This window comes from Diuraphis noxia, unplaced genomic scaffold (genome assembly GCF_037042655.1).
Source record: "Diuraphis noxia isolate RWA-SAM2 unplaced genomic scaffold, SU_Dnox_SAM2 contig0005, whole genome shotgun sequence".
NCBI lineage: Eukaryota > Metazoa > Arthropoda > Insecta > Hemiptera > Aphididae > Diuraphis > Diuraphis noxia.
The window spans coordinates 21,807,704-21,832,016 of record NW_028301715.1 but is presented as its reverse complement, the minus strand read 5'-3'; the positions used below and the strand labels follow the sequence as shown (position 1 = coordinate 21,832,016).

The window sequence follows — 24,313 nt, the reverse complement described above, 5'->3', positions numbered from 1 at the left end:
ATTTTTGTTATAAAATATATTGATATATATTGTATTGCTGAGTTAAAATACTTGAAAATGTAATAGGTACAAAGGTTTTCACAAGTTGGTCGCTTACAGCCATTAAACAATTATTAAAATACATAATATGCGCAATTTGATTAATTATTGTTTGAAGTTCAAATATTTCCAAAATTCTTCAAATGAACATTCGAAATAAGAATATTAATAAAACTTCGAAATTACCGTATTAAAAAAAGTGACTTAATTATTAACACTGTATTCAAGTTTAATAATAATACATACATTGTCACTCGACAACTTCTATACAGCAAAGTAACAACGTTTTTTTTATTTGATAATGGTTTTCAAAATTTTAATTAATATAATATGAAATCAAAACAATTTTATTAAATCACTATTGTTTGTTACTTATTAACTAATTATTTCTTACCCTTTCCAGCCCATTGGGTCCATTTGGATTACGTATTGTATTCTTAAACGTTATTCCAATACAAATAGTTCGAAGACTCCAAATGGACCCATTAAATATAAACAATTTTATGTTCTATCAAATGGTACCACTGTTTTTAACATATGATTAATATTACTCGTGTTTTTATCGTATTTATTATGATAAGAATTAAATTACTTTTTCCGAAAGATTTGAAAAAAAAAAAATTGGGCGGGAAAGGGTTAAAATACGGAATTTAATGCTATGTTTTATTTACAAAAGAATATTTTAAAATGTTAATTTACAGCGATTAGATGCTAGTTTTAGATTCCTGTTAAATAACCTATCATTAGATACAATACAAGTTTAAAAATTATTAACAGTTATACCTACCTTTATGTTTTTATCATTTGTTAGAAAAAATTAATATTTTTAATTTTTATGTTAGATATATATATATATGTATATATATGTATATATATTACTTATATATAATATTTTTAATTTTTATGTTAGATATATACAGGGTGGTTCTTTTAAGTGTGTAGGTACACTAATTATCTCGAAAAGTATTTACTTTTTTCAATATATTTTTTTACATGGTTTTAATTTGTTAAAAAACCAACGTTTTTATTAAAAAATTATTTTTTTAAGTATTTTTTATCCTTATCAATTTTTAAGTTTTTTACTTTTTTGAATGACAACATAGAGTTTTAATTTCATTTTCCAAAGCAGAATATTTTTCTAAGTATTTAGATTCATTAAAATCGAATTTAGGGCTAGTAGTTATTGAGTTATAAGTATTTAAAGTTTAGATTGGCAGAGTGGATTGGTACGGGGTTACCCCGCAAAATGTTTGTCCACTACTCCGCTTGTCTATACTTTAAATACATATTACTCATAAACTACTCGTCCTAAATTCGACTTTTAGGAATCAAAATACTTAGAAATATATTCTGCTTTGGAATATAGTAAAACTTAAAGAATGATAAGGATAAAAAATATTTAAAAATATAATTTTTTAATAAAAACGTTGGTTTTTTAACAACTATAAACCACGTAAAAAATATTTTGAAAAAAGTAAATACTTTTCGAGATAATTAATGTACCCACTTAAAAGAAGCACCCTGTATATATTATTTGTTATTTTTATTTTGCAACAAATAATTTAAAATGTTTATTTTTCAATGGGTTTTAAATGGTTTTGTTATATTTTTGTTTCAAATATAATTCTATAAGTGTATTTTAAGTTTACAGTCACTCAATCCTCATATTTTGGCCGAATTTTTATGCCTACCCTCAAAGTGGGGATGCCGTAGTCGTGTCCGAAACTTTTATGACTTTTTACAGCTTTCGGTACAAACGACGACTTTTGCGGTATAAACAGAGTACAAACGATCTGCCCATGTTTGTTTTACGAAAGCTCAAAGTGGGGAGTGCTGGCATGTCTCCAGCACCCCCAACTTAAAACGTTAATAACTTTTTGCAGCTTTCGGTACAAACGACGATTTTTGCGGTACAAGCCGGTACAAACGATGGATCTGGTTTTTTTTTTCGAAAGCTCAAAGTGGGGGTGCTGGAGACATGGACCTCAGCATATCATACATGTACAAAATGTTGATCAATCTAACCTACGTATCAACCTCACATATCAAATTTTGGTTCCTGTGGACTGTAATATTGTCTTTGCAGACCCTAAAAAAATTCCAATAAAATACTACCCAACAGGTTTACTCTACATAAAAAATAATACCCGTATTTAAATTCATAAGTATATTATTTCCAAGTGATCATCGCTTTTTTTACATTAACAATGATTTTAAGTACTGTAGTGGATACTAATCTTCTCAATATTTCCATTTTTCCCAAGCCTTTTTTTTATGGAACATATAGATTTCGATTTTCTTATACCAAGAACAATGATGTATATGGTTAGGTTAGGTTTTTTTCCGAACAAGTGTGGTCATCTACGGCAAATTGATATTGAAATATCATCATTCATCACTTATCATAATTTAAAATATCAAAATAATATTAAAATAATCAATTAAATTCGATTCCGTCTTCGTATATAGATAAATAAACATTTTCATTACTCTACATTTTTTTTTCTATCTATACTTTAGGTAAACGGGCCATTTAACTTCCAGGCCACCAGGAATTTTCCCGGTATCCCGGTGGGCCACTCCGCCCCTGACAGCAGCTATATATCTATAGTTTACTGAGGTTGATAAAATTATATACGATAACATATTTTTAATCGTTGTCGATTTTAATATATTTTTGCATAGGATATTAAGTACCTATAATACGATATGGACAGTATATATTTTTCTGTCACATTGTGTCAGTTGATCTGAATTTTAGCAAAATAAACTGTTTTTTTTTATTATAAATTTATAAACATAAAATTTTTCAGCACACATGGTGCTTTTCAAATAATTATTTTAAGCTGTTTTTAAATACTGATATATTATTATAGTTGGTTTAAGATTTTATTGGTATATAGTTTGATGGAGAATGATTTTGTATATTGCACTCAACGATTGCTCGTCGTAATCATTAGGTAATAGTATATATTAATACATTATTAATATGCAAAATAAATTTAATCGGTAATAACATAATTTTAAATTTTTTTATATTTTAAGCTCAAAATACATTTAAAATATTTGGTATCTTAAAAATTAATTTTAAATATTATACAATATACGCATATTATACATGTTTTTAATCGTTTTTTATTTGATACTATATTAAATGTGATTCTTAAAGTTTTTTTATATCATGTTTTATAGACGTATAGGCTATATACGTAGACGGTGTAGTTATTTATTTGATACTTAATAGTAACAGGCAAACCCAAAATTAACAATAAATATATTGTATATATTGTAAACACCAGAGGGCACCCGATGAGGGGGATTTCACTGTACACCTAAAATGTTTTTTTTTTTTTTGGATTGCTTGGTTAGTTAATAAGAATAGAATTTTTTTTTCAATATTATGGTATTAATTATAGTTTTATATATTTTTTGTTAGGTTAATAATTTTAATAAAAAATACAGTTATAAGTTATCAGCATAGTAATGAGACATCATCTTCACATATTCAGTCCTCGTATAACAGTGTTTTTATTGTATTGTTGAAAAATTTTAAATTCTATTTGGTGTTTTGATATTCTTTAGGTTCATTTATAGTATTTTATACCATTAAATTTTATATAAATTTCAAGTTGTAACTCTAATATTTTATCCATAAAATTATAAATATGATGATGAGGTGTATAAAAGGTTTTATTAAAATGACTGTTGAAAGATTCGCAGGCATCAGTTATCCGTGATACGAGTAATTTTGCGAAAAATGATGCCCAAATATTCGGATGAAATTCAGCAAATAACGAATACGTGTTTAAAACATAGCAACAAAATTGTCTAAGTCCATCATTTTCATAGTACCGTAATTCATAGACATTAATTCATAGTTATAATAAACGCGAACATTTTACCATGGTCGTAATTTACTATACCTGTTTTAGACACCAAAAAAAATCACAGGCACAATTTTTAGTATCGTATTTTCACTACCTGCTTAATGTAAGCGCAATTTACAAGCTCCCACATTTTCAATAAAAAAAAGGCAAATTTAAAAACCAAGATATCTTCGAAAATGATTTTAAAGAAACATTTTGTGTATTATCAATAATTTATAGAGGTTTATTTATACGGTTACGGGATATAGTAAAATAACGATCTAGTATATTGTAATTTATATCAAATTCTAATATTCTTTGTATAGCACCCTCTCACACGCACAAATAAAATTTTCTGGATTCGGCAATGGTGAGTTGGTCACTGATATAGTTCAACAATTAGCATCATCTAATGTTATTATACTTATATTAATGTTCAAGTTCTTGAATATCAATTACTATATCCAATGTGTACGATTACTATAATCATGGTTGTAATTTAACGCAAACAAATATTTATAGTATTCTATTCTTAGATGTGAAGTAGTCCACAATAATGGTGGTACTCATTTAGAAAATCGGGCAATATCTGTCTTTTATTTTTTAATCTGTAATAATAAAAAGTGTGCATCTATGTATATTATTATTATTATTATTATTTATTCACCACTCTTTTACTATAATGTTGTTATGGATGGCTACGACATGTAATATCATATGATTATATGTTTCGGTAGATTCGAGTTATTTTCAATTTAATATGAAATACGTTTTTTCATTTTGCAATATTATAAAAGATCAAACTAATTATTAGGTATGAATTCAGTTTATGGCAAATGATGAAAATCATGTTGAATAATTTTGTTTTATTTAGGTATCTACTGCAACTATAGTTAAAACAAGGTCGATGAATAATATAAATATACATATACATTAGGTATGACAAACTATCAAAAATTAATAGAGATTATATACTATTATTGTACCAAAAATCAGTTGAATGTAGGACAAAGTACAACGTTGGTGCCTATAGAGTTATAATATTTCGAACCAAAAATGAAGTGTTTATTAATCTTTCTTACTACTTTTGTGATTGCTATTAATTCAGATATTAATAAGCATTTGATATTACCACAATTGCCAGTTGTAGGTATCTTATTTTTTGTGTTATTATACAACGATGTTGTAACCATCCCAAAGTACCAAACTTTTCACATCAAACCTATAAATTATATTGTTTAGAATTGTATATAATCGTATAAATTTCTTAAGGGTAAATACCGATTAAATTTTCTGGGAATTATGCGTTGTGATGGTATTCATTCAAATGAAAAAATAAAATTGGATTTACACCTAAGCAAAAAGTCTTTTAACACTACAGAAATCAAAGGAAACGTCACTAATTTTATTGCATTGGATGATACAATTAATGTAAGTTTAGTTATTATTTTTATTGTAACATAAATTTTCTATTGGTGTAAGTTTAATTTTTATGGTAATAAAATTGTTTCTAATTTAATGTACAGTTTATTATTGAATAATTATTTGAAATTTTATACTTAAAACAAAAAAAAAATTAATACTTATTTTATTAACATCTGATTCGGATTTTGGTTAAAATAAATAAATAAATTCTTCTTTTCTTTTAAGTTGGAATTCAATCTGGCCATAAAAGACTCTATTGGTGGCTGGAAGGATAATGCTCATGTATACAAACACCCAGAGCTTGTTCGTCACTTAAAATGTTACTTGGAAATGCGTGGACTCCATTAATGAGTGGTATTGGAATTTCCAACGCAACTTGTCCTATCCCCGTGGTATGAAAATCCCATTAAAATTTAAATATTTTTATAACATAAGAATATTATATCATGATTTTATATCTACGTAGTATATATTGCAGAGCATTTAAAGGTATTTGAATATCAACTTATTTAAAATTTGCAATATAAAAAAAATTATGTTTTATGTTTCCAGGGTTTTTATAAAGGTACTGGCGTGGATACTGATGTTCTACATAATTCCAATTTTCCTAAGACGTTTTTTTATGGAACATACAGATTTCGATTTTCTTATACCAAGAACAATGAAGTATATGGTTGTTTCATTTTAGTTGTGGAGGTAAAACGGCCATGGGAAACTAACAATTAATAATTAAATTACAATAAAACAGTAACAAACTTATTTAATTGTACCTATGTTTGAGCATATTAACAGAAATATTTTTGTTAATAAATTAATTTATTTTCACATTATATATGTATACTATTTATTTTTGATTTTTTTTTTATACAATGCTAAAAGCGATTTATAAAGTGATGATATGTTACATTTTTAAATTATGAATTAATCAATACTGTATGTGTAAAACCCTTTTTTTTTATTTCCGAACAAGTGTGGTAATCTAATATCACTTTTTGACGCTTCTTGTTCGTTGAAACGCAACAATAAGACACTGAAATCTCTTCCATAAGCCTTAAAAATACGAAAGTTGTGGATTCTACTGCGATTCCAATTCATGGTGTCCGACGTCCGTTAAGGTGATCGAGTCAATGACCATCACGGGGTTGAAGGACTTCTCCTCGTCAATATCAGTTAGCATTCGGGCATATCATAGTTCTCGTTTTTGGCTTATTATTAGGGGCGAGCCCGTTTTCAACCAAAACCGTACCCTTCCCTTTTCGGGCGATTCACTCTTCGACAAAATTTAAAATAGGTCGATTCCCTTTTCGACTAAAACAAAAATGTATATAATAAATTCAAAATAATAAAATAATGATATACAATTTTTGTCAATAATTATTAAGTATAATATTAATATAAAAATAATGTTTATTATTTTTTTATTAAAGCTGCAACAACTAAGGTTATTGGCATATTGTACAATGTAAACATTAAATTAGGTGCTAGATAACATTATGAATATTAAGTACAATGTAGATTATTTATAAAGGTATAACGTTAAAATATAGAAGTACAGCATTGGAAGTAAGAGAAAGAAGAAAAGAAAAAAAACACAAGTACAAAACAGATACAAATACAAATACAAATGTCAGATAAGGTTATACAATTTGGTTATTTTAAGAAACTTCATGATTTTGATAGTGTTTTCATGATCGGGTCCAAGTGCTTCATATAGATGCTCAGGTATACTTAAAGCTGTTCTGGTGTCTGCGTAGTTTCGACAGTATAGGAGGATATGTTTGACAGTTAAAGCTTCCCCACAAGTTGTACATAGGTCTGGGTCTTCTCGTCTCATGAGGTGACGATGTGTAAGCAAAGTATATGTCCAATTCTTAGTCTATTGATTACTACTTCATGACGTCTCTTGGTAAGGTAAGTTGGCCATGGAGAGTTTAATTTCATTGAGTCTAGTTTGTGAAGAAGCCCAACGATGATGCCACTTTTCCAGTGTCAGGGCCTGTATGACGCCTAATTATTTTTATATTTTAAATAATTGTCTATATTAAATTTCATAACATTTTATGCAACATACCTATAACAATTTTAATTAAACGACAAAGGGAAGGAAATGCAATTTGATGATTTCTAATAATGTAATGTATTTTTGATAATCTAATGTATGTAATTCTAATAAAATATTAATAATTATACTAAATATTTTATTATAAAAATAATTAATAATCAATACATAATTATACATTTTTTTAACTTTATATTTCCAACATCCGAACTTTTGCGTATCCAAACTAGGTGCGGACCCATTTAGTTCGGATAATCAAGGTTCTACTGTATTATGAAAAATCAAACTAATTATTAGGTATGAATTCATTCTATAACAAATGATGGAAATCAAGTTTAGCAATTTTTTTTAATTTAAATATATCTACTGCAACGATAGTGGAAACAAGGTCAATGAATAATATAAATATACTAATATACATATACATAAGGTATGACAAACTATCAAAAATTAATAGAGATTATGTACTATTATTGTACCAAAAATCATTTGACTGTAGGACAAAATACAACGTCGGTGCTTGTATAGTTCGTTAATATTTCGAACCAAAAATGAAGTGTTTATTAATCTTTCTTATTACTTTTGTGATTGCTGTTAATACAGATATTAATAAACGTTTGTTTTTTCCACAATTGCCTGTTGTAAGTATCTTATGATTTATTACATTTCTTAGAATTATTTATAATTTTATAATACCTTAACCGATCTAACTATTTAACGATGTAGTAACCATCCCAAAGTACCAAACATTTTACATCAAACCTAAAAAATATATTGTTTAGAATTGTATATAATTGTATAAATTTCTTAAGGGTAAATACCGCTTAAATTTTCTGGGAATTATGCGTTGTGATGGTATTCATTCAAATGAAAAAACAAAATTTGATTTCCACCTAAGCAAAAAGTCTGCAAACACCACAGAAGTCAAAGGAAATATAAATTGTACTGCTCAATTCGATGATTCTCTTAATGTAAGTTCAGTCATTATTTTTACTAAAACTTAAATTTTCTATTTTTGGAAATTTAGTTTTTATGGTTTTGAATTAAATGCAATTTATTTACAACGATTAATTGAAGTTTTATCCCTTTAACAAAAATAATTTTAATTCCTAATTTATCAACATCTGATTAGGATTTTGGTCAAAATAAATAAATAAATTCGTCTTTTCTTTTAAGTTGGAATTCAATCTAGCCATAAAAGACTCTATTGGTGGCTGGAAGGATAATGCTCATGTATACAAATCACCCAGAGCTTGTTCGTCACTTAAAATGTTCTTTGGAGATGCATGGATTCAAATAATGAGTGGTATTGGAGTTTCCAACGCAACTTGTCCTATTCCCCCAGTAAGAAATTCCTACATAAATTTTAATATTTTTATAACATCAGACTACTTATATTATAACATAATTTTATATCTACATATATATATATAAATATAGATATAGTATATATTGCAGAGTACTTATAGATATTTGAATATCAACTTATTTTTGATTATGCAAAATTGTATTATTATTCACAGTTTGCAATAGAAAAAAAATGTTGTATTATGTTTCCAGGGTTTTTATAAAGGTACTGGCATGGATACTGATCTTTTATATCATACCAATTTTCCCAAGACATTTTTTTATGGAACATACAAATTTCGTATTTCTTATACCAAGAACAATGAAGTATATGGCTGTTTCATTACAGTTTTGGAGATAAAGCGGCCATGGGAAACTAACAATTAATAATTAAATTACAATAAAACAGTAACAAATTTATTTAATTTTACCCATGTTCGAGCATATTAACAGAAATACTCTTTCTAATAAATATATTTATTTTCTCATAACATAATATGTATATTATTTATTTTCGATTTATTTAATTACAATGCTAAAAGTGATTTATGAAGTTTTTTATTTAACGTTCAATATTTTGTAAATAATCAAATCAATCATTAGGTATGATTTGTTTTTTAAACAACTGATGTAACTCATGTTTACTTATTTTGTTCGTTTATTTTATGGTTGTTTGCTTTTGATACAAACACATAAAATTAAATATGTTTTATATAAACGTAATATATTGCATTTTCATGTTAATTTATATAATATAATATATAGATATAAATTTATGATCTGTATCATCTGGTTGGTATAAATATAATTACTCATTGCGCAGTGCACAGCATATTATACATGTACAACATTTTTATGAATCTTACCTATACGTATCAACCTCACATATCAAATTTTGGTTCCTGTGGCCTGTATCTACTATGATCTTTGCAGACCCTAAAAAAATTCCAATAAAATATTACCCCACAGGTTTTACTTTACATAAAAAATATAACGCGTATTTAAAAGTATAGGTATATTACTTCCAAGTGATCATCGCTTTTTTTACATTAACAATGATTTTTGGTACTGTAGTAGATACTAATCTTCTCAATATTTCCATTTTTCCCAAGCCTTTTTTTTATGGAACATACAGATTTCGATTTTCTTATACCAAGAACAATGAAGTATATGGTTGTTTCATTATAGTTGTGGAGATAAAGCAGCCATGGGAAGCACCGGCACGTTCTCCAAACAACTCAAAATTGGTATCCACATTTTGCTACGAATTTGCTACATTTTGCTACGCTGTTTTTGGAATTAGCTACCTCCTGGTTTTCCCGGAATCCCGGAAAACAGAAAATTTCCCAGCATCGGCACTTTGACCAAATACCATGATATAGTAGGTATTACATTTTTTATTTTCATAGATTATTGTTCCATTCATGTGCGTTTGATACCCGTTTTGAGTTGTTTGGAGAAAGTGCCGGTGCTGGGAAATTGTATGTGTTCCGGGATTCCGGGAAACCAGGAGGTAGCAAATTCCAAAAACAGCGTAACAAAATGTAGCAAATTCGTAGCAAAATGTGGATACCAATTTTGAGTTGTTTGGAGAAAGTGCCGGTGCTGGGAAATTTTCTATTTTCCGGGATTCCGGAAAAACCAAATTGTAGCAAATTCTAAAAATAGCGTAGCAAAATGTAGCAAATTCGTAGCAAAATTTTGATACCCGTTTTGAGTTGTTTGGAGAAAGTGCCGATGCTGGGAAATTTTCTGTTTTCCGGTATTCTGGGAAAACCAGGAGGTAGCTAATTCCAAAAACAGCGTAGCAAAATGTAGCAAATTCATAGCAAAATGTGGATACCCGTTTTGAGTTGTTTGGAGAAAGTGCCGGTGCTGGGAAATTTTCTGTTTTCCGGGATTCCGGGAAAACCAAATTGTAGCAAATTCTAAAAATAGCGTAGCAAAATGTGGATACCCGTTTTGAGTTGTTTGGAGAAAGTGCAGGTGCTGGGAAATTTTCTGTTTTCCGGAATTCCGGGAAACCAGGAGGTAGCAAATTCCAAAAACAGCGTAGCAAAATGTAGCAGATTCGTAGCAAAATTTTGATACCAATTTTGAGTTGTTTGGAGAAAGTGCCGGTGCCAACTTGACGGACGTACAATATTTTTATTTAATTTATTATAATATGTGGTTTATTGTTCATGCACATTAATAGAAATATTTGTTGTCATTAAATTTCTATTTTTTTCTCATTACATATGTAAACTATTTATTTTTATACAATGCTAAAAGTGATTTTTAAAGTGTTGATATGTTACATTTTTTGTAATTAAGATTTAATCGATACTATATGTGTAAAACACATTTTTTTCCGAAAAAGTGTGGTCGTCTACGGCAAATAAATTGATATTGAATTATCATCATTTGTAAGACAAAAGTTTGAAATAGGGGGCCCCAAAATTTGATTCGCACCTGGGCCCTTTTATCTCTAATTGCGGCACTGATCGTGTCCCTAAATGATATTTTGTCCTAGTTGCGTCCGCGGTTTTCTCGTCTCATGTACAAGTTTCATCCACAGGTTTTTCAGTGACTGAGAATAATGTTACTTGAAATGACAATCCTCAGTCTGTGAAAATGGGAAGGAAAATATGTATTCTATTAACCAATTAATTGATTGTTAAACAGGACGCAAATTGAATACATGTTGCGAAAAAATCGTGGACGCAACTCAGATGTGTTGTACAAAACCCACGGACCCAATTCGGATATCGCGATGTATATTTTCGTATTTTGGGACACAATTTGTATGCAGCCAAAACGGACTCATCCCTAATAATAAGCAAAAAACGAGAGCTATAATAAATTTGGGCTTATCATAGCTTTCATTTTTGGCTTATTATTAGGAGCGAGTCCGTATTGAACCAAAACCTTACCCTTCCCTTTTCGGACGGTTCCATTTTCGACAAAATTTAAAATAAGTCGATTCCTTTTTCGACTTAAACAAAAATTTATATAATAAATTAAATTTAAAATAATGATGTACAATTTTTGTCAATAATTATTAAGTATTAATAATGTTAATTATTTTTATATTTTAAATAATTTTCTATATAATATTGAACATACCTATAACAATTTGAATTAAACGACAAAGGGAAGGAAATGTAATTTGATAATTTCTAATAATGTAATGTATTTCTGTTAATCTAATGTATGTAATTCTAATAAAATATTAATAATAATAATAAATATTTTATTTAAAAATAATTAATAATCAATACAAAATTATACATTTTTTTAACTTTATATTTCCAACATCCGAACTTTTGCATATCCAAACTAGGTGCTGTCCAAATTAGTTCGGATAATCAAGGTTCTAGTGTATTATGAAAAATCAAAATAATTATTAGGTATGAATTCATTTTATAGCAAATGATGGAAATCATGTTCAGCAATTTTTTTAAATAATTTAGATATCTACTGCAACGATAGTGAAAACAAGGTCAATGAATAATATAAATATACATATACATTAGGTATGACAAACTATCAAAAATTAATAAAGATTATATACTATTATTGTACCAAAAATCATTTGACTGTAGGACAAAATACAACGTCGGTGCTTGTATAGTTCGTTAATATTTCGAACCAAAAATGAAGTGTTTATTAATCTTTCTTATTACTTTTGTGATTGCTGTTAATTCAGATATTAATAAACGTTTGTTTTTTCCACAATTACCTGTTGTAAGTATCTTATGATTTGTTACATTTTTAGAATTATTTATAATTTTATAATACCTTAACCAATCTAACTATATAACAATGTTGTAACCATCCCAAAGTACCAAACTTTTTACATCAAACCTATAAAATATATTGTTTAGAATTGTTTATAATCTTATACATTTCCTAAGGGTCAATACCGCTTAAATTTTCTGGGAATTATGCGTTGTGCTTCCAATCATTCACATGAAAAAATTAAATATGATTTGTATCTAAGCAAAAAGTCTTCTAACACCACAGAAGTCAAAGGAAACATAACTCATTTCGTTGAATTTGATGACTCTATCGATGTGAGTTTAAATATTGTTTTTATTAAAACTTAATATTCTATTGATGGAAGTTGAGATTTTATGGTATTGAATTGTAACTAATTCAATATACAATTTAAAGTAGAACGATTATTTGAAGTTTTATCCCTTTAACAAAAATAATTTTAATTCCTAATTTATCAACATCTGATTAGGATTTTGGTCAAAATAAATAAATAAATTCTTCTTTTCTTTTAAGTTGGAATTCAATCTGGCCATAAAAGACTCTATTGGTGGCTGGAAGGATAATGCTCATGTATACAAATCACCCAGAGCTTGTTCGTCACTTAAAATGTTTTTTGGAGATGCATGGACTCCAATAATGAGTGGCACTGGAATTTCCAACACAACTTGTCCTATCCCCGTGGTATGAAAATCCCATATAAATTTTGATATTTTTGTAACATAAGAATATTATAACATGATTTCATAGGTAGTATACATTATTTATATATATATATTGCAGAGCACTTATTGGTATTTGAATATCAACTTATTTTTGATTATGCAAAATTGTATTATTATTCACAGTTTGCAATAGAAAAAAAATGTTGTATTATGTTTCCAGGGTTTTTACAAAGGTACTGGCGTGGATACTGATCTTTTATATCATACCAATTTTCCCAAGACATTTTTTTATGGAACATACAAATTTCGTATTTCTTATACCAAGAACAATGAAGTATATGGCTGTTTCATTACAGTTTTGGAGATAAAGCGGCCATGGGAAACTAACAATTAATAATTAAATTACAATAAAACAGTAACAAATTTATTTAATTTTACCCATGTTCGAGCATATTAACAGAAATACTCTTTCTAATAAATATATTTATTTTCTCATAACATAATATGTATATTATTTATTTTCGATTTATTTAATTACAATGCTAAAAGTGATTTATGAAGTTTTTTATTTAACGTTCAATATTTTGTAAATAATCAAATCAATCATTAGGTATGATTTGTTTTTTAAACAACTGATGTAACTCATGTTTACTTATTTTGTTCGTTTATTTTATGGTTGTTTGCTTTTGATACAAACACATAAAATTAAATATGTTTTATATAAACGTAATATATTGCATTTTCATGTTAATTTATATAATATAATATATAGATATAAATTTATGATCTGTATCATCTGGTTGGTATAAATATAATTACTCATTGCGCAGTGCACAGCATATTATACATGTACAACATTTTTATGAATCTTACCTATACGTATCAACCTCACATATCAAATTTTGGTTCCTGTGGCCTGTATCTACTATGATCTTTGCAGACCCTAAAAAAATTCCAATAAAATATTACCCCACAGGTTTTACTTTACATAAAAAATATAACGCGTATTTAAAAGTATAGGTATATTACTTCCAAGTGATCATCGCTTTTTTTACATTAACAATGATTTTTGGTACTGTAGTAGATACTAATCTTCTCAATATTTCCATTTTTCCCAAGCCTTTTTTTTATGGAACATACAGATTTCGATTTTCTTATACCAAGAACAATGAAGTATATGGTTGTTTCATTATAGTTGTGGAGATAAAGCAGCCATGGGAAGCACCGGCACGTTCTCCAAACAACTCAAAATTGGTATCCACATTTTGCTACGAATTTGCTACATTTTGCTACGCTGTTTTTGGAATTAGCTACCTCCTGGTTTTCCCGGAATCCCGGAAAACAGAAAATTTCCCAGCATCGGCACTTTGACCAAATACCATGATATAGTAGGTATTACATTTTTTATTTTCATAGATTATTGTTCCATTCATGTGCGTTTGATACCCGTTTTGAGTTGTTTGGAGAAAGTGCCGGTGCTGGGAAATTGTATGTGTTCCGGGATTCCGGGAAACCAGGAGGTAGCAAATTCCAAAAACAGCGTAACAAAATGTAGCAAATTCGTAGCAAAATGTGGATACCAATTTTGAGTTGTTTGGAGAAAGTGCCGGTGCTGGGAAATTTTCTATTTTCCGGGATTCCGGAAAAACCAAATTGTAGCAAATTCTAAAAATAGCGTAGCAAAATGTAGCAAATTCGTAGCAAAATTTTGATACCCGTTTTGAGTTGTTTGGAGAAAGTGCCGATGCTGGGAAATTTTCTGTTTTCCGGTATTCTGGGAAAACCAGGAGGTAGCTAATTCCAAAAACAGCGTAGCAAAATGTAGCAAATTCATAGCAAAATGTGGATACCCGTTTTGAGTTGTTTGGAGAAAGTGCCGGTGCTGGGAAATTTTCTGTTTTCCGGGATTCCGGGAAAACCAAATTGTAGCAAATTCTAAAAATAGCGTAGCAAAATGTGGATACCCGTTTTGAGTTGTTTGGAGAAAGTGCAGGTGCTGGGAAATTTTCTGTTTTCCGGAATTCCGGGAAACCAGGAGGTAGCAAATTCCAAAAACAGCGTAGCAAAATGTAGCAGATTCGTAGCAAAATTTTGATACCAATTTTGAGTTGTTTGGAGAAAGTGCCGGTGCCAACTTGACGGACGTACAATATTTTTATTTAATTTATTATAATATGTGGTTTATTGTTCATGCACATTAATAGAAATATTTGTTGTCATTAAATTTCTATTTTTTTCTCATTACATATGTAAACTATTTATTTTTATACAATGCTAAAAGTGATTTTTAAAGTGTTGATATGTTACATTTTTTGTAATTAAGATTTAATCGATACTATATGTGTAAAACACATTTTTTTCCGAAAAAGTGTGGTCGTCTACGGCAAATAAATTGATATTGAATTATCATCATTTGTAAGACAAAAGTTTGAAATAGGGGGCCCCAAAATTTGATTCGCACCTGGGCCCTTTTATCTCTAATTGCGGCACTGATCGTGTCCCTAAATGATATTTTGTCCTAGTTGCGTCCGCGGTTTTCTCGTCTCATGTACAAGTTTCATCCACAGGTTTTTCAGTGACTGAGAATAATGTTACTTGAAATGACAATCCTCAGTCTGTGAAAATGGGAAGGAAAATATGTATTCTATTAACCAATTAATTGATTGTTAAACAGGACGCAAATTGAATACATGTTGCGAAAAAATCGTGGACGCAACTCAGATGTGTTGTACAAAACCCACGGACCCAATTCGGATATCGCGATGTATATTTTCGTATTTTGGGACACAATTTGTATGCAGCCAAAACGGACTCATCCCTAATAATAAGCAAAAAACGAGAGCTATAATAAATTTGGGCTTATCATAGCTTTCATTTTTGGCTTATTATTAGGAGCGAGTCCGTATTGAACCAAAACCTTACCCTTCCCTTTTCGGACGGTTCCATTTTCGACAAAATTTAAAATAAGTCGATTCCTTTTTCGACTTAAACAAAAATTTATATAATAAATTAAATTTAAAATAATGATGTACAATTTTTGTCAATAATTATTAAGTATTAATAATGTTAATTATTTTTATATTTTAAATAATTTTCTATATAATATTGAACATACCTATAACAATTTGAATTAAACGACAAAGGGAAGGAAATGTAATTTGATAATTTCTAATAATGTAATGTATTTCTGTTAATCTAATGTATGTAATTCTAATAAAATATTAATAATAATAATAAATATTTTATTTAAAAATAATTAATAATCAATACAAAATTATACATTTTTTTAACTTTATATTTCCAACATCCGAACTTTTGCATATCCAAACTAGGTGCTGTCCAAATTAGTTCGGATAATCAAGGTTCTAGTGTATTATGAAAAATCAAAATAATTATTAGGTATGAATTCATTTTATAGCAAATGATGGAAATCATGTTCAGCAATTTTTTTAAATAATTTAGATATCTACTGCAACGATAGTGAAAACAAGGTCAATGAATAATATAAATATACATATACATTAGGTATGACAAACTATCAAAAATTAATAAAGATTATATACTATTATTGTACCAAAAATCATTTGACTGTAGGACAAAATACAACGTCGGTGCTTGTATAGTTCGTTAATATTTCGAACCAAAAATGAAGTGTTTATTAATCTTTCTTATTACTTTTGTGATTGCTGTTAATTCAGATATTAATAAACGTTTGTTTTTTCCACAATTACCTGTTGTAAGTATCTTATGATTTGTTACATTTTTAGAATTATTTATAATTTTATAATACCTTAACCAATCTAACTATATAACAATGTTGTAACCATCCCAAAGTACCAAACTTTTTACATCAAACCTATAAAATATATTGTTTAGAATTGTTTATAATCTTATACATTTCCTAAGGGTCAATACCGCTTAAATTTTCTGGGAATTATGCGTTGTGCTTCCAATCATTCACATGAAAAAATTAAATATGATTTGTATCTAAGCAAAAAGTCTTCTAACACCACAGAAGTCAAAGGAAACATAACTCATTTCGTTGAATTTGATGACTCTATCGATGTGAGTTTAAATATTGTTTTTATTAAAACTTAATATTCTATTGATGGAAGTTGAGATTTTATGGTATTGAATTGTAACTAATTCAATATACAATTTAAAGTAGAACGATTATTTGAAGTTTTATCCCTTTAACAAAAATAATTTTAATTCCTAATTTATCAACATCTGATTAGGATTTTGGTCAAAATAAATAAATAAATTCTTCTTTTCTTTTAAGTTGGAATTCAATCTGGCCATAAAAGACTCTATTGGTGGCTGGAAGGATAATGCTCATGTATACAAATCACCCAGAGCTTGTTCGTCACTTAAAATGTTTTTTGGAGATGCATGGACTCCAATAATGAGTGGCACTGGAATTTCCAACACAACTTGTCCTATCCCCGTGGTATGAAAATCCCATATAAATTTTGATATTTTTGTAACATAAGAATATTATAACATGATTTCATAGGTAGTATACATTATTTATATATATATATTGCAGAGCACTTATTGGTATTTGAATATCAACTTATTTTTGATTATGCAAAATTGTATTATTATTCACAGTTTGCAATAGAAAAAAAATGTTGTATTATGTTTCCAGGGTTTTTACAAAGGTACTGGCGTGGATACTGATCTTTTATATCATACCAATTTTCCCAAGACATTTTTTTATGGAACATACAAATTTCGTATTTCTTATACCAAGAACAATGAAGTATATGGCTGTTTCATTACAGTTTTGGAGATAAAGCGGCCATGGGAAACTAACAATTAATAATTAAATTACAATAAAACAGTAACAAATTTATTTAATTTTACCCATGTTCGAGCATATTAACAGAAATACTCTTTCTAATAAATATATTTATTTTCTCATAACATAATATGTATATTATTTATTTTCGATTTATTTAATTACAATGCTAAAAGTGATTTATGAAGTTTTTTATTTAACGTTCAATATTTTGTAAATAATCAAATCAATCATTAGGTATGATTTGTTTTTTAAACAACTGATGTAACTCATGTTTACTTATTTTGTTCGTTTATTTTATGGTTGTTTGCTTTTGATACAAACACATAAAATTAAATATGTTTTATATAAACGTAATATATTGCATTTTCATGTTAATTTATATAATATAATATATAGATATAAATTTATGATCTGTATCATCTGGTTGGTATAAATATAATTACTCATTGCGCAGTGCACAGCATATTATACATGTACAACATTTTTATGAATCTTACCTATACGTATCAACCTCACATATCAAATTTTGGTTCCTGTGGCCTGTATCTACTATGATCTTTGCAGACCCTAAAAAAATTCCAATAAAATATTACCCCACAGGTTTTACTTTACATAAAAAATATAACGCGTATTTAAAAGTATAGGTATATTACTTCCAAGTGATCATCGCTTTTTTTACATTAACAATGATTTTTGGTACTGTAGTAGATACTAATCTTCTCAATATTTCCATTTTTCCCAAGCCTTTTTTTTATGGAACATACAGATTTCGATTTTCTTATACCAAGAACAATGAAGTATATGGTTGTTTCATTATAGTTGTGGAGATAAAGCAGCCATGGGAAGCACCGGCACGTTCTCCAAACAACTCAAAATTGGTATCCACATTTTGCTACGAATTTGCTACATTTTGCTACGCTGTTTTTGGAATTAGCTACCTCCTGGTTTTCCCGGAATCCCGGAAAACAGAAAATTTCCCAGCATCGGCACTTTGACCAAATACCATGATATAGTAGGTATTACATTTTTTATTTTCATAGATTATTGTTCCATTCATGTGCGTTTGATACCCGTTTTGAGTTGTTTGGAGAAAGTGCCGGTGCTGGGAAATTGTATGTGTTCCGGGATTCCGGGAAACCAGGAGGTAGCAAATTCCAAAAACAGCGTAACAAAATGTAGCAAATTCGTAGCAAAATGTGGATACCAATTTTGAGTTGTTTGGAGAAAGTGCCGGTGCTGGGAAATTTTCTATTTTCCGGGATTCCGGAAAAACCAAATTGTAGCAAATTCTAAAAATAGCGTAGCAAAATGTAGCAAATTCGTAGCAAAATTTTGATACCCGTTTTGAGTTGTTTGGAGAAAGTGCCGATGCTGGGAAATTTTCTGTTTTCCGGTATTCTGGGAAAACCAGGAGGTAGCTAATTCCAAAAACAGCGTAGCAAAATGTAGCAAATTCATAGCAAAATGTGGATACCCGTTTTGAGTTGTTTGGAGAAAGTGCCGGTGCTGGGAAATTTTCTGTTTTCCGGGATTCCGGGAAAACCAAATTGTAGCAAATTCTAAAAATAGCGTAGCAAAATGTGGATACCCGTTTTGAGTTGTTTGGAGAAAGTGCAGGTGCTGGGAAATTTTCTGTTTTCCGGAATTCCGGGAAACCAGGAGGTAGCAAATTCCAAAAACAGCGTAGCAAAATGTAGCAGATTCGTAGCAAAATTTTGATACCAATTTTGAGTTGTTTGGAGAAAGTGCCGGTGCCAACTTGACGGACGTACAATATTTTTATTTAATTTATTATAATATGTGGTTTATTGTTCATGCACATTAATAGAAATATTTGTTGTCATTAAATTTCTATTTTTTTCTCATTACATATGTAAACTATTTATTTTTATACAATGCTAAAAGTGATTTTTAAAGTGTTGATATGTTACATTTTTTGTAATTAAGATTTAATCGATACTATATGTGTAAAACACATTTTTTTCCGAAAAAGTGTGGTCGTCTACGGCAAATAAATTGATATTGAATTATCATCATTTGTAAGACAAAAGTTTGAAATAGGGGGCCCCAAAATTTGATTCGCACCTGGGCCCTTTTATCTCTAATTGCGGCACTGATCGTGTCCCTAAATGATATTTTGTCCTAGTTGCGTCCGCGGTTTTCTCGTCTCATGTACAAGTTTCATCCACAGGTTTTTCAGTGACTGAGAATAATGTTACTTGAAATGACAATCCTCAGTCTGTGAAAATGGGAAGGAAAATATGTATTCTATTAACCAATTAATTGATTGTTAAACAGGACGCAAATTGAATACATGTTGCGAAAAAATCGTGGACGCAACTCAGATGTGTTGTACAAAACCCACGGACCCAATTCGGATATCGCGATGTATATTTTCGTATTTTGGGACACAATTTGTATGCAGCCAAAACGGACTCATCCCTAATAATAAGCAAAAAACGAGAGCTATAATAAATTTGGGCTTATCATAGCTTTCATTTTTGGCTTATTATTAGGAGCGAGTCCGTATTGAACCAAAACCTTACCCTTCCCTTTTCGGACGGTTCCATTTTCGACAAAATTTAAAATAAGTCGATTCCTTTTTCGACTTAAACAAAAATTTATATAATAAATTAAATTTAAAATAATGATGTACAATTTTTGTCAATAATTATTAAGTATTAATAATGTTAATTATTTTTATATTTTAAATAATTTTCTATATAATATTGAACATACCTATAACAATTTGAATTAAACGACAAAGGGAAGGAAATGTAATTTGATAATTTCTAATAATGTAATGTATTTCTGTTAATCTAATGTATGTAATTCTAATAAAATATTAATAATAATAATAAATATTTTATTTAAAAATAATTAATAATCAATACAAAATTATACATTTTTTTAACTTTATATTTCCAACATCCGAACTTTTGCATATCCAAACTAGGTGCTGTCCAAATTAGTTCGGATAATCAAGGTTCTAGTGTATTATGAAAAATCAAAATAATTATTAGGTATGAATTCATTTTATAGCAAATGATGGAAATCATGTTCAGCAATTTTTTTAAATAATTTAGATATCTACTGCAACGATAGTGAAAACAAGGTCAATGAATAATATAAATATACATATACATTAGGTATGACAAACTATCAAAAATTAATAAAGATTATATACTATTATTGTACCAAAAATCATTTGACTGTAGGACAAAATACAACGTCGGTGCTTGTATAGTTCGTTAATATTTCGAACCAAAAATGAAGTGTTTATTAATCTTTCTTATTACTTTTGTGATTGCTGTTAATTCAGATATTAATAAACGTTTGTTTTTTCCACAATTACCTGTTGTAAGTATCTTATGATTTGTTACATTTTTAGAATTATTTATAATTTTATAATACCTTAACCAATCTAACTATATAACAATGTTGTAACCATCCCAAAGTACCAAACTTTTTACATCAAACCTATAAAATATATTGTTTAGAATTGTTTATAATCTTATACATTTCCTAAGGGTCAATACCGCTTAAATTTTCTGGGAATTATGCGTTGTGCTTCCAATCATTCACATGAAAAAATTAAATATGATTTGTATCTAAGCAAAAAGTCTTCTAACACCACAGAAGTCAAAGGAAACATAACTCATTTCGTTGAATTTGATGACTCTATCGATGTGAGTTTAAATATTGTTTTTATTAAAACTTAATATTCTATTGATGGAAGTTGAGATTTTATGGTATTGAATTGTAACTAATTCAATATACAATTTAAAGTAGAACGATTATTTGAAGTTTTATCCCTTTAACAAAAATAATTTTAATTCCTAATTTATCAACATCTGATTAGGATTTTGGTCAAAATAAATAAATAAATTCTTCTTTTCTTTTAAGTTGGAATTCAATCTGGCCATAAAAGACTCTATTGGTGGCTGGAAGGATAATGCTCATGTATACAAATCACCCAGAGCTTGTTCGTCACTTAAAATGTTTTTTGGAGATGCATGGACTCCAATAATGAGTGGCACTGGAATTTCCAACACAACTTGTCCTATCCCCGTGGTATGAAAATCCCATATAAATTTTGATATTTTTGTAACATAAGAATATTATAACATGATTTCATAGGTAGTATACATTATTTATATATATATATTGCAGAGCACTTATTGGTATTTGAATATCAACTTATTTTTGATTATGCAAAATTGTATTATTATTCACAGTTTGCAATAGAAAAAAAATGTTGTATTATGTTTCCAGGGTTTTTACAAAGGTACTGGCGTGGATACTGATCTTTTATATCATACCAATTTTCCCAAGACATTTTTTTATGGAACATACAAATTTCGTATTTCTTATACCAAGAACAATGAAGTATATGGCTGTTTCATTACAGTTTTGGAGATAAAGCGGCCATGGGAAACTAACAATTAATAATTAAATTACAATAAAACAGTAACAAATTTATTTAATTTTACCCATGTTCGAGCATATTAACAGAAATACTCTTTCTAATAAATATATTTATTTTCTCATAACATAATATGTATATTATTTATTTTCGATTTATTTAATTACAATGCTAAAAGTGATTTATGAAGTTTTTTATTTAACGTTCAATATTTTGTAAATAATCAAATCAATCATTAGGTATGATTTGTTTTTTAAACAACTGATGTAACTCATGTTTACTTATTTTGTTCGTTTATTTTATGGTTGTTTGCTTTTGATACAAACACATAAAATTAAATATGTTTTATATAAACGTAATATATTGCATTTTCATGTTAATTTATATAATATAATATATAGATATAAATTTATGATCTGTATCATCTGGTTGGTATAAATATAATTACTCATTGCGCAGTGCACAGCATATTATACATGTACAACATTTTTATGAATCTTACCTATACGTATCAAATTTTGGTTCCTGTGGCCTGTACCTACTATGATCTTTGCAGACCCTAAAAAAATTCCAATAAAATATTACCCCACAGGTTTTACTTTACATAAAAAATATAACGCGTATTTAAAAGTATAGGTATATTACTTCCAAGTGATCATCGCTTTTTTTACATTAACAATGATTTTTGGTACTGTAGTAGATACTAATCTTCTCAATATTTCCATTTTTCCCAAGCCTTTTTTTTATGGAACATACAGATTTCGATTTTCTTATACCAAGAACAATGAAGTATATGGTTGTTTCATTATAGTTGTGGAGATAAAGCAGCCATGGGAAACTAACAACTAATAATTAAATTACAATAAAACAGTAACAATATTTTTATTTAATTTATTATAATATGTGGTTTATTGTTCATGCACATTAATAGAAATATTTGTTGTCATTAAGTTTCTATTTTTTTCTCATTACATATGTAAACTATTTATTTTTATACAATGCTAAAAGTGATTTATAAAGTGTTGATATTATGTTACATTTTTTTATATTATGAATTAATCGATAGATAGTATACATATGTGAAAAACACATTTTTTTTTATTTCCGATCAAGTGATATCACCTTTGGCAGAGTGGAGTGGTACGGGGTTACCCCGCAAATTGTTTGTCCACTACTCCGCTTGTCTAAACCTTAAATACTTATAACTCATAAACTACTCTTCCTAAATTCGATTTTTATGAATCAAAATACTTAGGAAAATATTCTGCTTTGGAATATGAAATTAAAACTCTATGTTGTCATTCAAAAAAGTAAAAAACTTAAAAAATGATAATGATAATAAATATTTAAAAAAATAATTTTTTAATAAAAACGTAGGTTTTTTAACAACTTGAAACTATGTAAAAAAATATTTTGAAAAAAGACAATACTTTTTTAAAAAATGAGTGTTGTTTGATAAAAGAATCACACTGTATGGCTGTATATATATATACAAAAACACATTTAAACAAAAGGCAACATTATGACGCCAGTATTATATCCAATTGAATAAAATGTATCAAACTATTGTTTATGATTCAGGTGAACGCTAAAAAAAAAATGTACGCTCGATAACATACAATATAAACCTATAATTATCAACACCTATTTTAGTGATTTTTCTCTCTGTCACCCTCTTTTTAACGTCTGTTTGTATATAAATTATAAGTCCAATCGTCATATCCTGTTCACTCAACAACTCTTTTGCAATTAGTTGCACGCACCTTATTGAGCACAACGCAACAAACTTTGAAGGTGATATCTGAAATCATTTCCAAAAACCAGCAAGGTCTTGGAGTGCAGCGTTGAGTTTCTTGGTGTGTCCGTTGAGGTCGTCGCGCTGAAGGTCAAGGAGACGGAGGACTTTATTCTTTGTCCGAT

General features: G+C 28.3%; 4 protein-coding genes and 1 pseudogene across 5 annotated transcripts; all 5 read left to right on the top strand.

Annotated features, from left to right (window-relative positions):
* The first annotated feature begins 4,913 nt into the window (after positions 1 to 4,913).
* LOC149055066 (uncharacterized) lies at positions 4,914 to 6,133 on the top strand (annotated as a pseudogene). Its single transcript, XR_016191924.1, has 4 exons — positions 4,914 to 5,051; positions 5,178 to 5,336; positions 5,556 to 5,722; positions 5,883 to 6,133. The product of XR_016191924.1 is annotated as an uncharacterized LOC149055066 (transcript).
* Positions 6,134 to 7,890: 1,757 nt separating this feature from the next.
* LOC149055065 (uncharacterized) lies at positions 7,891 to 9,281 on the top strand. Its single transcript, XM_089228638.1, has 4 exons — positions 7,891 to 8,030; positions 8,202 to 8,360; positions 8,566 to 8,733; positions 8,950 to 9,281. Exons 1-4 carry the CDS (start codon positions 7,941 to 7,943, stop codon positions 9,121 to 9,123), a joined length of 591 nt encoding a protein of 196 aa, XP_089084764.1. The 5' UTR covers positions 7,891 to 7,940; the 3' UTR covers positions 9,124 to 9,281.
* Positions 9,282 to 12,324: 3,043 nt separating this feature from the next.
* On the top strand, positions 12,325 to 13,712 carry LOC149055064 (uncharacterized). Its single transcript, XM_089229049.1, has 4 exons — positions 12,325 to 12,465; positions 12,636 to 12,794; positions 13,012 to 13,179; positions 13,381 to 13,712. The coding sequence occupies exons 1-4, from the start codon at positions 12,376 to 12,378 to the stop codon at positions 13,552 to 13,554; spliced, it is 591 nt and encodes a 196-aa protein (XP_089085175.1). The 5' UTR covers positions 12,325 to 12,375; the 3' UTR covers positions 13,555 to 13,712.
* A 3,043-nt stretch (positions 13,713 to 16,755) lies between these two features.
* On the top strand, positions 16,756 to 18,143 carry LOC149055063 (uncharacterized). Its single transcript, XM_089229050.1, has 4 exons — positions 16,756 to 16,896; positions 17,067 to 17,225; positions 17,443 to 17,610; positions 17,812 to 18,143. The coding sequence occupies exons 1-4, from the start codon at positions 16,807 to 16,809 to the stop codon at positions 17,983 to 17,985; spliced, it is 591 nt and encodes a 196-aa protein (XP_089085176.1). The 5' UTR covers positions 16,756 to 16,806; the 3' UTR covers positions 17,986 to 18,143.
* A 3,043-nt stretch (positions 18,144 to 21,186) lies between these two features.
* LOC107164962 (uncharacterized) lies at positions 21,187 to 22,574 on the top strand. Its single transcript, XM_015513003.2, has 4 exons — positions 21,187 to 21,327; positions 21,498 to 21,656; positions 21,874 to 22,041; positions 22,243 to 22,574. Exons 1-4 carry the CDS (start codon positions 21,238 to 21,240, stop codon positions 22,414 to 22,416), a joined length of 591 nt encoding a protein of 196 aa, XP_015368489.2. The 5' UTR covers positions 21,187 to 21,237; the 3' UTR covers positions 22,417 to 22,574.
* Positions 22,575 to 24,313: the final 1,739 nt, after the last annotated feature.

Bases quoted from the DNA above. Each gene is read 5' to 3' on its own strand.
- LOC149055065 (XM_089228638.1), top strand. From the start codon at position 7,941: ATGAAGTGTTTATTAATCTTTCTTATTACTTTTGTGATTGCTGTTAAT. The intron at 8,361-8,565 runs GTAAGTTCAGTC...TTTTCTTTTAAG, and splicing joins AATTCGATGATTCTCTTAAT to TTGGAATTCAATCTAGCCAT. The intron at 8,734-8,949 runs GTAAGAAATTCC...TTATGTTTCCAG, and splicing joins CAACTTGTCCTATTCCCCCA to GGTTTTTATAAAGGTACTGG.
- LOC149055064 (XM_089229049.1), top strand. From the start codon at position 12,376: ATGAAGTGTTTATTAATCTTTCTTATTACTTTTGTGATTGCTGTTAAT. The intron at 12,795-13,011 runs GTGAGTTTAAAT...TTTTCTTTTAAG, and splicing joins AATTTGATGACTCTATCGAT to TTGGAATTCAATCTGGCCAT. The intron at 13,180-13,380 runs GTATGAAAATCC...TTATGTTTCCAG, and splicing joins CAACTTGTCCTATCCCCGTG to GGTTTTTACAAAGGTACTGG.
- LOC149055063 (XM_089229050.1), top strand. From the start codon at position 16,807: ATGAAGTGTTTATTAATCTTTCTTATTACTTTTGTGATTGCTGTTAAT. The intron at 16,897-17,066 runs GTAAGTATCTTA...ACATTTCCTAAG, and splicing joins TTTTTCCACAATTACCTGTT to GGTCAATACCGCTTAAATTT. The intron at 17,611-17,811 runs GTATGAAAATCC...TTATGTTTCCAG, and splicing joins CAACTTGTCCTATCCCCGTG to GGTTTTTACAAAGGTACTGG.
- LOC107164962 (XM_015513003.2), top strand. From the start codon at position 21,238: ATGAAGTGTTTATTAATCTTTCTTATTACTTTTGTGATTGCTGTTAAT. The intron at 21,328-21,497 runs GTAAGTATCTTA...ACATTTCCTAAG, and splicing joins TTTTTCCACAATTACCTGTT to GGTCAATACCGCTTAAATTT. The intron at 22,042-22,242 runs GTATGAAAATCC...TTATGTTTCCAG, and splicing joins CAACTTGTCCTATCCCCGTG to GGTTTTTACAAAGGTACTGG.